This window comes from Apis laboriosa, unplaced genomic scaffold (genome assembly GCF_014066325.1).
Source record: "Apis laboriosa isolate Shangri-la unplaced genomic scaffold, ASM1406632v1 scaffold11_cov152, whole genome shotgun sequence".
NCBI lineage: Eukaryota > Metazoa > Arthropoda > Insecta > Hymenoptera > Apidae > Apis > Apis laboriosa.
The window spans coordinates 4,434,826-4,449,932 of record NW_025221020.1 but is presented as its reverse complement, the minus strand read 5'-3'; the positions used below and the strand labels follow the sequence as shown (position 1 = coordinate 4,449,932).

Below are 15,107 nucleotides of genomic sequence, written 5' to 3'. Positions count from 1 at the left end.
CTCGTTTTCACGATCGAAGCTCTGCCTTCAATCGGTCAACTACGAGCTCGCTTGCTTTCCTTTCGAACACTTAAAGCGGAACGTTTTGTCGACCGAAAATAGCGATTCTGTCCCAATATCGCATCCCGATTTATTAAACCTTTATTTTTTTATACTTTCCGCTTTTCAAATATTCATCGAGCTATTCTAAAGACACTTTTCCAATAAATTTTACAGAAAAGAACAATTGAAATATAAGAACGATATAAGTGCTCGACTACTATTACACCTGCTTTATTATAAAATTGAAAACTATATCCAGCTAGTTGTTCACAATAATAGCATCTTCTTATTCACAATAATAGAATCTTCGAACAACCTCATTCGATAATTTCCTTTGTAAATCCGAAAAAATGTCAAATACCTCTTTGTAATCGAAAATTATTAAATCTGCTTATCGGAAAAGAAGAAAAAGAAAAATTGGTGAAATTGAAGCAAGTTTTCCCTCCTGTTTCAGACCCTCATACCCCAGTTCCGCCGAGGTTCAACGAACGAGTGAGTCCAGCGCCTATAAGGACGGGGGAGACGATCGTCCTTTCCTGCATCTCGCAGGGAATCCCTCCACCCATGTACCTATGGTTTCGCGAGTCCGTGACGGGGACTGCGATGATCTTCAATTCGGAGAGGATCTACGCGAGAGCAGGGGTCCTCGTGCTGCAGTCGGCGAGGGCGGAGGACGCGGGACGATACGTGTGCCACGCCAACAATACGGCCGGTTCCGAGATGGTCGAATTGGAAGTCTCCATTATAAGCAGCCTCTCCATCCACCTGGTGCCTCAACAGGTTAGTTTTCGATACTTTAATCTTCGTATCGACCGTTTCCTCCTTTGCACAAGCCCAGAGCCATACGTTCGACGTTTTTATTCGATATCGCTTGTATTTATCGCTTATTTTTACCCTTTCGAACTCGATAATACATACGAATGCGTTTTAAAAGAAGGAATGTCTTCTTATGGTTCGAAAAAAATTCGAGTAATTACGTTGATTATATATATATAAAATGTTTGAAGTGTAATTTGTAAGTAAAAGGATGGCAAGAAACTTTATCCGGAATAAAAAGTACGTATACGAACAGCCTCTCCATTCACTCGATATTTCAACAGGTTAGTTCAGCTACTTTCGTTTAATCTTTGTAAACCCGTCGAATTATTCCTTTCGACGGAGATCTTCCGTCCATTTAATTTCTTTTACTCCATACATCAGGCACTTTATCGTAACGATGAGAAAAATATGCGACGACGAATCTCTAAAGAAAAAAATAAAAAAAGGGAAAATGTGTAGCCCGTGATCGCGAAGAGATTTAAAGTCGCGAATAAGCTAAACTTTGAAAGAGGCAACAGTTTCAACAGGTTACCATCCATTTCCTTTCGAATGGATATCACCGACCATCGGATTCCTTTTTATCCGCTCGAACGACAACTTTGATCCGGATTCCGCCGTTCAGTCGGCGATACGGTAGCACGATTATTTAAACGAAGAAGTTTCGCGCGCGAGATCCTCGAAAAATTCTACTTTTTCCCTCTCTTCTCCCCTCTCTCTCTCTCTCTCTCTCTCTTTCGCAGTGACAAGTCTCAACAGGTTAACGGCATTCTATCCGGCATCGATTGGATTTCTGAAACGAGTCGAACGATTCGCTCGTCGCCTTCCTGTTTCACCCTTCGCCGGATAATCCTAATCCTTCGAGAAATCTCGAGGGTGTCGCGCCGATATTCTCGATCGAGCGACGACCAACGAACGCGACGCTCTTCTGCCCCGTCTCGGCCACTTCCGCCCCACGAATTTTTCGAAAGAAAGAAGGATAGATCGATTCGAAATAAATTTTTCAAACGAGGGATTGCGTACGTACGCGCTCACGCCCGTTTCTCAAGTCGTGGTGCAAAAAAAGATCGTGATTCTCTCGATGATAAGTAGCTCCTCCTCTTCATCCGGGGGTTGATACCTCAACAGGTTACCTCTCCTTTATTCTATTTCGTAAACAACTCGAGTGCCGCGGAGCGGTTACTTTTTCTTTCTCTTCCCCTCTTTTCTCTCTCTCTCTCTCTCTCTCCTTTTCCGCCCTTTCATCCCCGTTCCTTTTCCAGTCAGCGCGTCTAAAGCTTCTCAATGAGCGCCGTTTCTATTTTCAAAACAGATTCTGCAAACTACCTCGCTGCCTGCTCCTTCCCCCTTCCCTCGACAACAGTAAACAGTTCGTTGCTCCGCGACTTTGTTAAATCGATGAGACGTATCTCCCTCCCGTTTCTCTTCTTATCTCCGATTCGAGAACGGTAGACGACGATTCGACACGGATAAATATATATCCTCGTTGCATCGGGAAAAGCCGTGAGACGACGAGATTAAGGGAAATTCCATTTTCCCTGGCCAAACTGCTAATTCGCACCGACGTGTATAATTGAGCGCCGCGACGGTAGTAAACACGGGGATGATCGAGTTGTTGGCATCGTTGCACAAAGGAGACGGTTAATTCCCGGAATACGGTCGGAATGCGCGAATATCGGAACGAGAAATAACTCATCATGGACGGACGAAACTCGGATCTCCTTAATAGGAATTAATTATTAGCATTAACTTTCGTCAGTTAGTCAGTGGTCTTAGACGATGGCCGAGTCGCGACTTCTTCGCCTGTTTCTTTGATCTTTTAACGAAAATTGTTCTCGTTAATTGTTCTCGTCGCGATGTTTTCGCGGGGCCATTGTGCGCGACGATAAAGGCGAAGAGAAGAAGCCGGACGGGATGGATGACTCTCCGGCTCGTGGATCGATCACGAGAGGGAGGGGGAAGTGGAGGATGGCGGCATGATTCAACGAGAGGCCGCGTCTACGTGACCCGCCGCCGTTCCTCGCCGCGCGAAAAGTTATCGGATCGGGCGTCAACCCCCGGCTGAATTCGCGAAAATTCGCGTGGAGCCAACTCGACCACGCAAATCGCATATCCCGATCGAGTCGCGGTGTAAGCGTATTAACGCCGGCCCGTCGATTGCTCGTGCAAAGCCGAATAATTAATAACGTTTGAAACGAAACGTGAAAGGGGGGAGAGGAAATACGTTGATCCACTCACCTACCGTTTTCCCTCCTCACTGCCGTTCCATTTGCCAGGATATTTTCAAAATATCCTGTCGGCCAACGTAACCATTCAATTAACCCTGTCGACCATCCCTGTAAAATAACGAACGAATTCGAGAAACTATACGATACTCGATTCCAAAATAGAAATTTGGGTTAAATTATTGGAAAAGAGGACGAAATACGGGGATGAGATCTCCGACTAACGATAATCGGTGAATCGTGTAAAGGAAGGGATAGGGATCGGGCAAATGGAGCGTGTCGCGTTGTGTGCACGTGTGCGTGTAGAGAGGAGAAAGGAGGTGGACTCGATGAAATAGCATTCGTTCCCAGGAAGGTTCTCGCATAACTTTTGCAATCATCAGCAAAGAAAGCCTTATTGAGGAGGGATTGTCTGGTATATTGGCTGCCATTCTCGCTCCTACGTCGCTTGCTTCCTTCCATTAACGCGGTCGACTTTGCCGTCGTTTTATTAAAAGCATCGCGTCGCGTCTTCCCGTCACGCAACGCTTTTCAACCTGCAACTTTTCCGTGTAATCGATTTTTCGGTCAGCAATTTCACGGATAATTACGGAGATAAGGGATGGATTCGCCCCTTATTACGAATCGCTCGAGATAAACGCGTTGATCGACGAACTTTTTCCCCGAATTTTCCATTTTTTTTTTCTTCTCGGATACGCGAAGATCTTTCCTCCGCGAGCGACTCGGATATACGATAGTCAGGTCGACTATAAGAGAATAAATAAGGAAAAAGAAAATAAAGCGGAACAATCCGATTTATTCAGTAACAAAGATCTTTCCATTCGTCTGATCCTATGGAAACGTTCACTTGACGACGTTCTCGCGAGCGTAGCGAATCGAGAAAATTCCACTGCGTTCCACTCCACCGTAAGTACACAATTCTACGTTTCCGCGAAATTTATGATTATTTGCCCCTTATTTTTCTTCAAATTCTCGTAATAATTTTCTCCCTCTCTCTCTCTCTCTCTTCTCTCGCTCCATTCATCCGTTATGGGAGACAGTTCGAAAGAAGAGACCTCGCCGCTATGTATCGCGTTTATATCGATGTAAACGCATCGTTGGTCGTCGTAATAACGCGTCTCCACGGCGCGAGGAAAGGGACTCTGGAAGAACGGAGACAAAAGGAATCGCGAGGCGCGGCTCGTCGACGCCTTCGCGGATTCGCCTTTTTTTCCCCTCCCTCCTTTCTCTCCTCGCCTCCTCAAGCTCGTTCCCTCGCCTTTAAAGGCGCCATCCTTGCGCGTCTTATTTCCCATTCCTTCCTCGGCCTGCTTGAATACCGTATCAAAGGATATTTAAACCGGTCTTCGGTTTGAAAGAAAGTTTCCTTTGGGGTCGTGGAACAAAAGAAGCCAGGCGAGAGCCAACTCGTGCGCGCACTCCTCTCTCGACGATATTTAATGGCCGTAGCCGTGACGGTCGCCTCGATTCCGCTCGAATTTCTCCCGATCGTTCGCGCAATATGAATATAAATCCCACGTTTATCTCCACGATCCGCGACACGGGGAGAAATACAGAGAAATCCTCCTTTTTTCTCTCTCTCTCTGTACAACGCTCATATATACGCTGCACGAGGAATCTCTTCTCTTCGATCCTTTGCCACGCGCGAGAGACCGCTTTCGAAATTCATGACCCGAGGGCGGTCGCGTTACTCGGCCCGAAGTGTGCGTTACGTACACCCATATGCACGTACATACGTCTCTCCCTCCCTCTTTCTATCTATCTATCTCTCTGTATTGATGTATCGGTGGTAATCAGGGCGCAGAATCGTTCTGGCCGTGTGTATATGTGCGTGCATCAGTATCCACACTGGATAAACGAGCCTCTTCAATAATACATAAGACGGATTCCTGGCGAGATCAAAGCCTCGTTTCCTCGATCGGTGATCAATTAAGCGCAAGACGCAAGACGCGTGCGGAAATATCAGTAGATAGGAGGCCACTCGATCCGAATTCGATGTCTCGCGGTCTACTCCCCTCCCCTCCCCTCTTTCTCGACTACATCGAGCTCTTTTCCACGGTTAATCCTTCCCACGCTCTTTTAACGTCGATAATGCTCTCTCGTTTCTGGCGTGTGTAAATAATCGAGTTGGAAATATCCAAAAAAAGGAGATCGATACGCGTTCTGGTTATTTTAACGCGATAAAAGACTCGGTTACGAAGACGCTCGGTTTACGATCCACTTTCCCTCGTATCCAAGAATTCTTCTCTGAACCTATCGTCCGTTTCGTGTTCCTATCGATCATTTCGTTGAATGCGCGACCCGGTTTTGCGAACGATTCTCGTTAATGATAAATCAGACGGGGGAATTGATCAAAGGGAGATGACCCGGAAGCGATTAAGCTCTTTCGGAAGGATGAAATAGCCAACATTCGATTTCGGCCCGGTATGCCAGGCCACACTCGACTGGAATTCGAATTCCCCTGTCGTTGTGTCTAAGCACGTTAGGCGTTTTCTATCGGCGTTCCACCAAATTATTGCGCGCCACCCTAACTACTTCTCATTACGTTATCGTATATTCCAAAAAGATTTTTATCCAAACGTTTCCACAAGACCCGGATCTTTTGCCATTTCTCAACGCGCGATCGTTTTGACGGGGATCAAAACGATCGATACTTGATCAAAGTATTCGAAACGAGATGAAAATGGATGGTATTAAACACGCAGCTGATCCCTTCACCTCGTACGAAATATTCGAGCGAACCGATATATCGTTGTACGATCACGACCATACATCGTATATATCTATCTATATAAATTCATGCTCGATGATTCGTTAACGCGCGCAGAATCGCGTACTCTCTCGTATTGGACAGTCAGCTTTTCGAAATCCTTCCTCAGCCTCGTGTGTATATATATATATATATGTGAAAATGGATGTTCACGTTGGAAGGAAGATCGCGCAGCAGCTGTGGTTGGAAGCAGATTCCAGAAGCGGAATCGTGACGCAGCCAACTTTTCCCCGGGTTACGATATTAAGTTCTAAGGACAGTCGGGATATTAAAAGTGACATTTATTGGGGTACGTGCGCCGGTTAACATAACCGGAATCGATAACTGTTGCAGGTGACCGTCGACCTGGGCAAGGACGCGGAATTCCAATGCTCGGTCACCGGCCAGCCAATCCCCGTCATATTCTGGACCAAGGACGGGCTTCCCGTGGGAGAGAGCGCCTCCGGTAGAAGCAAGATCACCGGCAACGATGGATCCACGTTGCGCATTTCCTCGGTGGTGAGGGACGACAAGGGGATGTATCAGTGCTTCGCGAAGAACGACTACGAGATGGTCCAAGCGACCGCCGAGTTGCGTCTCGGGGGTGAGTCGCTTTTCTAACCGCTTTTGAGAGGCGAGTGACTCGTCCTTGATTTCCTGATCCCTGGTAAAGGCCAATTAATAAAAAGCGCGGTATTAATTTATATAGCATATTCCTTGGATCTTTATCTTTTCTTCATTAAGAAATGTGTTTCACTTGTGTACGTGTAGAATCGTTTCAAGTTCGCCCGAGTGAAAAAGTCGTCGAGCCGCAAAGGGTTAATTCTAAACCCTTCCTTGTGTTCGCCTGTGTTTTTATGAACGGCGGGTGGATAAGACGAGGGAAAAGAGGGACGAGAGATCTCGGGGTTGGCGTTAAATGGCGGCCGCCACTGGCGCCAAATTGCCCTCCTCGAAAGTTAAAAATTTAACCGCGATGAGAATATATCCCGAGTCAAATCCATCCCCTATCCGGTTGATACTTTCTTCGCGTTTAAACCGGACACTGATAGACGGATCAGTATATATATATATATATATATATATATATATATATATACGTATAACGCTCCTCGTAACCTGCCTCCCTTGCGGGTTACACGAGCTTCATAGAAGTTTTATAAAAGTTCCGTCTGAAAATAATAAGGCTGAATTAAAGCTATTACCGGACCACCGTTAACGAAGGGTGGTCAAGGGTGGTCTCCATTGCGAAACTTTTGTACCATTTTCTTTATTTTTTTCTCTCTCTTTTTCTTTATTTCGGATGGCTTTTCATCGACCATTCGCGAAACTAAGTCCACTCCAACACGATTAAAAAAAAAAGAGAGAGAGAAATACGTATTACAATAACGCTTTATTCCGTTTTATTCTCCCTCTTTGGATGGGGGTTAAGTATTTTTTAATTAAAATAACGGAAAAGTTCGAGCCTTCGAATGGAAAGACTTCTTTCGAGGCGAAGAACGCGTGGAAACTTGGTCCTTGGATGACAACGGCCGGCCCGATATCGAACCGAAAGTATAAAATTCCCCGAACCCTTTGGTTTCGATCAGAATTTCACCTGGAATTTATATCCAGCCTGGCAACGCGATTCCACGCTTCGTCGCATCCGGCTGCTCTCCCCATTCCCCTCGACTTATCTCGAGCCAAGGGGGTAGTGTCCTTCTTATCTTCGCCCACGTCTTCCCCTCTCGTTCAATACCGAATTCTTTCGTTACTACGTCGGTTCCTCTCTCGATTTCTTCTCGTCGTCTCCGCGGCGAATGTGGCCCATTCTCGCGTGCGAAACGAGCTCGAGAAAGGCGGCGCGACAAGAAGGGTCTGGCTCAGGAAAAAGGGGGAATAACACCGCGAATGGAGGAAGTTAGAAGGCGCGTGAAGGACGAAAAGGAAAAATCGAAGAAGGAAGAACAACGAAACGATGAGAGAGAAAAAGAGAGAGGGAGGGAGGGAAGAAAAACGAGGAGGAAAGGCGTCGAGAGAGGGAAGAAGAGAGAAAAAAATGCTTAACGAGGGCGATGCATAATGGAGAAAGGAGAAATCCACTGGCTGGCGTGCCGTGAAATAAATACATGCCATTTGTCTTAGTCACGAGGGTGGGAAGCCGGGCGAGACTGCCGCCAGCTCGTGGAAGTGAAAGAAACGCATCGCCAACCAGCCGAGAGGGATGAGAAGGTTGGTTAAAAGTGTTGGTATCCGCTCGAAATTCTCGCGTGAAAAAGCAACGGCGAACGAACTCGTGGCTAGGACGAATGACGCTTCGTGAACCGAATATTCCACGGCCGACGGTGTCTTTAAATACGGCCGGTAATGCGAGAGTGACACGATTCGTTCCCTTGAACGATCGACCATCTTAAGCGCGTGAACGTACTCGACCCCTATTTTTGTTATATTCTTAGATGTCGCGTACGTCCACGTATATCGTGAACCATTGGCCAACATTTCTTTCGGAGTGTTCGACGTCTTCGTTTTCAATCTCTCTGCCCCTCGTGACAATTCCCCGATTCTCTCGTTGCCACGAGCTCATTTCGAGACGCGTTAAAAATCGTTGAGAAGCGAATTAAATAAGAAATCGGTAGAGGGTGGCGCGTAATGTTGATTTTTAATTAAAGGAAATGCTTGCTTTCGCGCCTCGCCCGATTTTAACGGCTGCGTTACGCGCGGTGAAAGTAACGACTTTGCAATCGACAGACGTCAATTAAACGTCAAAAGCCGTTGAAAAACTAATAACTTCTCGTTTTAAGTTTCACCGTGTAATTACTTGCGATCGGTTCGAACCGAAGACCGAGTGTCGCCTCCGCATTATTCTCGCTATTCTCGTTTCTTCGCGTGCATCGAACGATATCCTCGTCGCGCATAGAGAAAAGTCAGGCGTCCGTTTATTTTCCATTCGACTATTTTTCAGTCGGGGCGTTTGCGCGGCGGTGGAAATTTTTAAACGTTGGAATTTTCATCAAGGTGGAAAACTCGTTCCATTCTCGCCCGGTTAATAACTTTCTCTTTTCGTTCGCCGATAAGTCACGACGTTTATAGGGTCCTTTTGTTCGCGCGAACATGCGACCTTCTTCGTTACCATTCTTCTAAATAATTTATGCATTCCATTGAAACGTGAATTTGAACAAAATAAAAGATTCGAGAATCTTTTTTTTTTTTTTTTTTTTCCGTCCGTTTCTTCTTTCTCACACATACACTCCCTCTTCTCTCTCTTTCCTTTTTTCTTCATCTCGATGCGTATCGCTTTGTGTAACTCGAAATAATTGGAAGCGAACTAATCCTCTCGGATAACAAAGGGAAAGAATCAAAGCGGCCAACTTTTGTAACGATGTCGAACAAGTCTTTGAAAAGAGGGAAACAGATGTACGTAGATGTACGTACGTACGTAACGTAACGTAACGTACGTAGAACGTTATTCTATCCACTGTATTGTATGTGTGTGTTTTTTTCCCTTCCTCTCCCTCCCTCTCTTTCTTTCAATTTATTTTGCCGAAGGGAAGAGGGGCGGGGGAAAGGAAGCAGAACGGTTTATGGAAAGTACATATGGCCGGTGAAAAAAGAATTAGAGAAAAAGAGAGAGAGAGAGAGAGAGGAGGGAATAACCGCCGATTTTGGCGGCAATCCAAATGATTCCGCGAGAAAATTTCGCCGCTCGTGAAATTGGGAAATATTTCGTAGGAATGCCGGCGTTAAATTTTCTCGCCTCCAACAGGACTCAAGTACTCGCGAACTCGGCGTTTTATTTTTTTAAATGGACATTCGAACAACGAGGAGAGGCGTGAATTCCGATCCGATTTTTAATATACCATCGTCCCGTCGTCGTTTTCATAGAAATCGCGAGAAATCGGAGATCCCGATACTGGCAAACTTCCATTTTATTTATATCGCTTTAACGCGTTTACAGAGGAGGGCAATCACGCCACGGTAAATAATGTCTTCCTGTCGAATTACCCGATCGCAAATCGCGCCGCGCCGCGCCGCTCTGATACGCTCTGTTTCCCATCAACGGGGATTCATTCGCGATTTCCACGCGCGATCCAGAAAATGAAACACGTCACGCTGGAAATCACGTTATTTTTTTTTTTGAAAATGCGAACAATTGTCGTTATTATTACGTTATTATTATTAAAAGATGTTAGAAATTATACACGCTTTTTTATCGATTAAAATCGTGCAAGAAGACAATCCAAAATTTCTTTCAACAATCTACTACAAATCGTTAAAAATCCCAGAAGAAGAAGAACTAACAATCCCAAGGCGTGTAGGACGAAAACGAAAAGACAAAAAGTATCCTCTTAACTCGTGAAAATAACTTTCGATTCGTTAAAAATGGTCGAAAAGTGTGCGCTTCGAAGGAATAGAATTTTCAAATTCGACAAATCGTTGATGGGACATTACAAGGTTGATTTTATATTCGATGTAATCGCGGAAAGAACAATTAATAATCCCACGATTTCTTAACAATGGCTACGATCGATTGATTCTCTCCACTGCGGCCGTATATGATCGACTCGTACCACTGGCTCTACTCGATCGAGGGTAAAATCTTGCCGATAAAAAGATGTTAGAAATTGTACACGCTTTTTTATCGATTAAAATCGTGCAAGAAGACAATCCAAAATTTCTTTCAACAATCTACTACAAATCGTTAAAAATCCCAGAAGAAGAAGAACTAACAATCCCAAGGCGTGTAGGACGAAAACGAAAAGACAAAAAGTATCCTCTTAACTCGTGCCGGCTCGAATTCTTTCTCCAATAATACATTCTCTCTCGGGACCAACGATATCTCGTCTCGTTCCCCGTGACGTATATCGAACGTCTTCGAAGTCGATCGCGTGACACGCGAACGGAATGGAATGAAATGGCGGACCGTTTGGACCGATGTATACGGGTGTGGGGGGGAATTATCGTTGAAAGTTTTCGATAATCGGGGCACACCGAGAGAAAGAGAGAGGGGGGAAGGGTTGAATGACAACGCGGGGCGCGGAGAATAATAACGCGGCCGGCAAAATGGGGCGTGGCATCCGGCAATACGGCATCCTGATTTACGCCGTGAGCAAACAGCCGCGCAGCACTGTGCACCTCGGTTATTGTCGGCTCTATAATTTGGGGTTAATTCACTAGGCGGCACTCGAGTTCAGGCGTCAAACCGCAGATCGATAGTACCTGGCCGCGTACAGCTCTTGTCATGTAAATGTTGCGTGCATAATACCCCGCCTTGCGGCGAGCCAGGATCATTTCCACGGAACGTGTGCGCCCCAACCTCCCTCCGCGTGTGCGTGACCCACACCCACACCCACACCCACACCCACCTGAACCAGGTGCAACGCGCCAATATTCACCCGCCAGCCGAGCTACCTGCTCGTTAGCTGACCCCGCGCCAATTTCGTACCATCCCTTGTTGCTCCCTGCAACTTTGAGAGATTCGGATGGATCCGTGCGGAGGGACTCGGGGGAGGGGGAGGTTATCATCATCGTGATACGTCGAGTGTGTACCTATGCTAAAGTTTCCGAGTTGAACGTTAGAAGGGTTAACCTGGGGAGGGAAGGGGGAGATTGAGATATATGCGTGTGATGTGTGCGTATATGTATACGTATATCCGAAGGGTGCGCGTAGAATAGAATTTGTCCAAGTTATTGTCGAAGGTAGAATCGAAGATCCATATGTTTTGAGCCAGTAAGGGGATGACGATATTAGAAATTGCTGTCTAATTCGCGAATACGGTAGTAGCAAGCTTCCAATTTTCGCCCCGCGATCAAATCCCCTTGAATAATTTGCATGCATTTAGCTGCTTTACACCGTGTACTACCCCCCCCCCTTCCTCTCCCGTCCAACATCCCCAACGTTGAATCATTTCGAAATCTCTCGATTCTATACATCCTGGGTAAATTCCGCAACGATCGATTCACCAGATGAAATTGAAACACGCTGGTCCGGTGTAAATGTTGCTAGATATGTTATTTAGTTTTCCACCGCGAGCGATCCACCCGAGCGGGGAAGGGGGAGGGAGGATAGGATCGCGTAACCCCTCGTCGAATTACGATTTTCCTCCCTCGCGCGGGAAAAGGGGGAGGAAAAAAAAAAAATATCGCGATTTTGCATCGAAATGATCAAATGAACGAACCCGGAACGAAATAACCCAACTGAATTATACGCCGACATATTTTTCCTTTCTCTCTTTTTTTTTTTTTTTATGAATTTTTTTTTATGGTTTTTTTTTATCTTTATTTTTTCTCTCTCTCTCTTTTTAATTGCAAGCTCGATGAGCGTACGTTCGAAGGTAACGGATTATCTCTAAAAGAGAGGGAAAAAAAGAAAGTCACGCGCAAGAAAATTATATTCCACGTTTTCGCTCACCTTTCGACCCGCTTTAACGCCCATTACCGGCGCGGCGTCGTCGTCGTCGTCGTCGTCGTTTGCATAATTATAAAAACTGCTCGTCGACGACGTTCCGCCGTCACGACGATCGAGAAGCGTTTAAAACTTTAATGGTTCGCTCTTCAGACGCGGCGCCGCAGCTTCTGTACAAATTCATCGAACAAACCATCCAGCCTGGCCCTTCGGTGTCGCTCAAGTGCATCGCCACCGGGAACCCGACGCCGCACTTCTCCTGGACCCTGGACGGTTTCCCTCTTCCTCAGAACGACAGGTAAACGATAACATCGTCTCTCGTTTCGGAAGATTATAGCATCGAAGGAGGAATCGAAGGAGGAATCGAAGGAGGAATCGAAGGAGGAACGGTTCTGTTTCGTTGGGAAGAAGAAACGATCATCTTTTTCTTCTTCTTCTTCTTTCCTTCAAAGAGGTTAAAAATCGATGGATAGTGTGTACACAATTATTTTCGGTTATTAAACCGCGGCTGTTACGGTCGACGGGAAATCAGACCGGCTTCCACGTTATAACGCCAGATCCCGTGGGAACCGATACCTCCCTGCGGGCTTCGATTCTCTGAACCAATTGAGAGGAAAATTACCAATCAACCGGCCTCTAGTCTAAACTTTTTAGAGTCGCTCGATTTAGAATGATAGATTTGACGGGATCGCGACCACGCTATTAATAATGTATGTATAATAACACGGCTCTCTGTTTTCTTTTCTTTTCGCCGCTTGATTTACGATGTCGAGCGGGGCTTGGATGCGAACGAGTCGATAATGACTTCGTTCCACCGATTTTTCGATCGTTTTGGCGCGCTTTGCTTTTCCATTTTCCGCGACTCGTTGAACCCGAGTAGTAAAATGCGCGTGTTCCTTGACGATTCTATCCATTCTCTCCGTATCCGATCGTCCGAATTTTATTACAAAATTATTCAAACACCTCTCTTACCCTTGGAAAAAAAAGAAGAAGAAGGAAAAAATAATCTTCATCTATTTTCAAATATAATTACGAGGAAAATTAGATCAAACTGCGTCGTCAACACGCGAGCCGAAAATTGGTGGTTTAAATTCCTTTTTCCTTCTCTCTTTCTCTCTCTTTCTGTCTCTCTATTCAACAACACGCAAGCGTAACATTTACATAAGCCCCCGCAAATGTGTGTCGGTTGGTCGCAGGTTTATGATTGGGCAGTATGTGACGGTGCACGGGGACGTGATATCGCACGTGAACATCAGCGTGGTGCACGTGGAGGACGGAGGGGAGTACCGGTGCACAGCGGCGAACCGGATGGCGAAGGTACACCATTCGGCTCGTCTCAACATTTACGGCCTGCCCCACGTACGCCCGATGGGGAACTACGCCGCTGTGGCCGGCGAGACCACCGTCATCAAATGTCCGGTCGCTGGTTTCCCAATAGCGAGCATCACTTGGGAGAAAGGTCAGTGTCCTCGTTTCCGCGTGAATGTTTTAACGGGCCCGATGGTTAAACGGTGTAACGTTGATTTTTAAATTCGTCCGTTTACTCGATGCAACCGAGTCGAGCCGTGTCTTTTTTGCGGAAATATTTTTTTTTTTTTTTTTTTTTTAATATTCGAAAGTGATATTTTTCAATTCTCGATTTACGGATCCGGTAACAACAATATTAACTCGTTGATCTTGATAACGTTGGAAAGTTTTGAATTTGTAAAAAAAAAAAAAAAGTTTCAGCGAAACTTTATCCCTTCCGATTGACGATTGTTGGAATTGTTTTATTGTTTTATCAGTTATCGCTTCTCGAGAGAAAGAGAAACGATTTTGATTATATAAATTTTATATAATACGAAAAAAATGAGGAAACTAACGTAATAACGGACAAATGTAGCGTTGATTATTCTTTTTCAACGTTATCTTCTGTTGAATGCGACAAAATTTCGGGAGAATTAATAAGCAACGTTCGTCACGAGAGAAGAACGCGCACCCATCTGTCACGTATATAACGAATGTGTTAAATACAATTTACAAATATAATTTTCGGTTATTATTTTATCTGACGTTGGAAATTGCTGATATTATTAAACAAAAAAAAAAAAAAAAACGAGGAGACACGATTCCGAACAACTCTTCGTCTCATATATTCCCATATCCCTCTAAATTTAATTTTAATTTCAGATTGATTTTACAAAAAAAAAAAATAATTTTTTTTCTCTCCATCATTTTCACGCTCGCGTAACTCGGAGAGATCGAAATTACTCGTCTTAAACTTTTCCATCGTGGTTACTATTTCGCCAAGTTACACTATTTCGACTTCCCCGTGTTTCCGTGGCGCGGAAAATAAAGATTAAAGCGGGAATTGAAATGTTCGCGACGCATAAAGAGCCCGTAAATAAGTTACCGTCCGCGTCCAGCGTTCTCCCGTAAATCTGGCCTGCGAAGGAGACGAATGAAATTTCAGAGAAACTGAAAGTACCGTCGGTTTTTCGAGCGTCGGTTTAAATGAACTTTTTGCCGGTATCCCAGGGGCGGGAAAGAGGCGGCGCGCCGGTGGGAAAGAAGGAGTGACGGGAACGAACGGGAGGGAAGGAGAGTTTTATACCGTAGGAAACTCTAGGATTCCCCGTTCGAGCGGCCAAGTTCGAGCGTTTCTTTTCCGGTAATGATGAACCTCAACTCCTAGCAAAAGTTTCAAACGTTCCCTCCCGGATAACTTTCTCCCTTTTACGCCCGATCTAGCGTGACGTCGCGCGCGCAATACATCCCCAATAACATTTTCAAAGTCGTTCCGACCACCGCTCTGGGAATAAAAAAAGAACCGTATCGAAGACTAGATCCCTTCGTATGCAGATATTCCTGGATTTAAGCTAACCTCAACGCGATACTCGAAATTGGTCGTTCA

General features: G+C 45.4%; 1 protein-coding gene across 6 annotated transcripts in view; it reads left to right on the top strand.

Annotated features, from left to right (window-relative positions):
* Positions 1 to 15,107, top strand: part of LOC122719450 (Down syndrome cell adhesion molecule-like protein Dscam2) — a 128,391-nt gene that overhangs the window by 90,954 nt on the left and 22,330 nt on the right. For all 6 annotated transcript variants that reach the window (XM_043945251.1, XM_043945242.1, XM_043945271.1 and 3 more), the window contains 4 exons: positions 497 to 822; positions 6,187 to 6,436; positions 12,368 to 12,512; positions 13,411 to 13,673. In XM_043945251.1, coding sequence (XP_043801186.1) covers positions 497 to 822; positions 6,187 to 6,436; positions 12,368 to 12,512; positions 13,411 to 13,673 — 984 coding nt within the window. The remainder of the gene's footprint in view (positions 1 to 496; positions 823 to 6,186; positions 6,437 to 12,367; positions 12,513 to 13,410; positions 13,674 to 15,107) is intronic.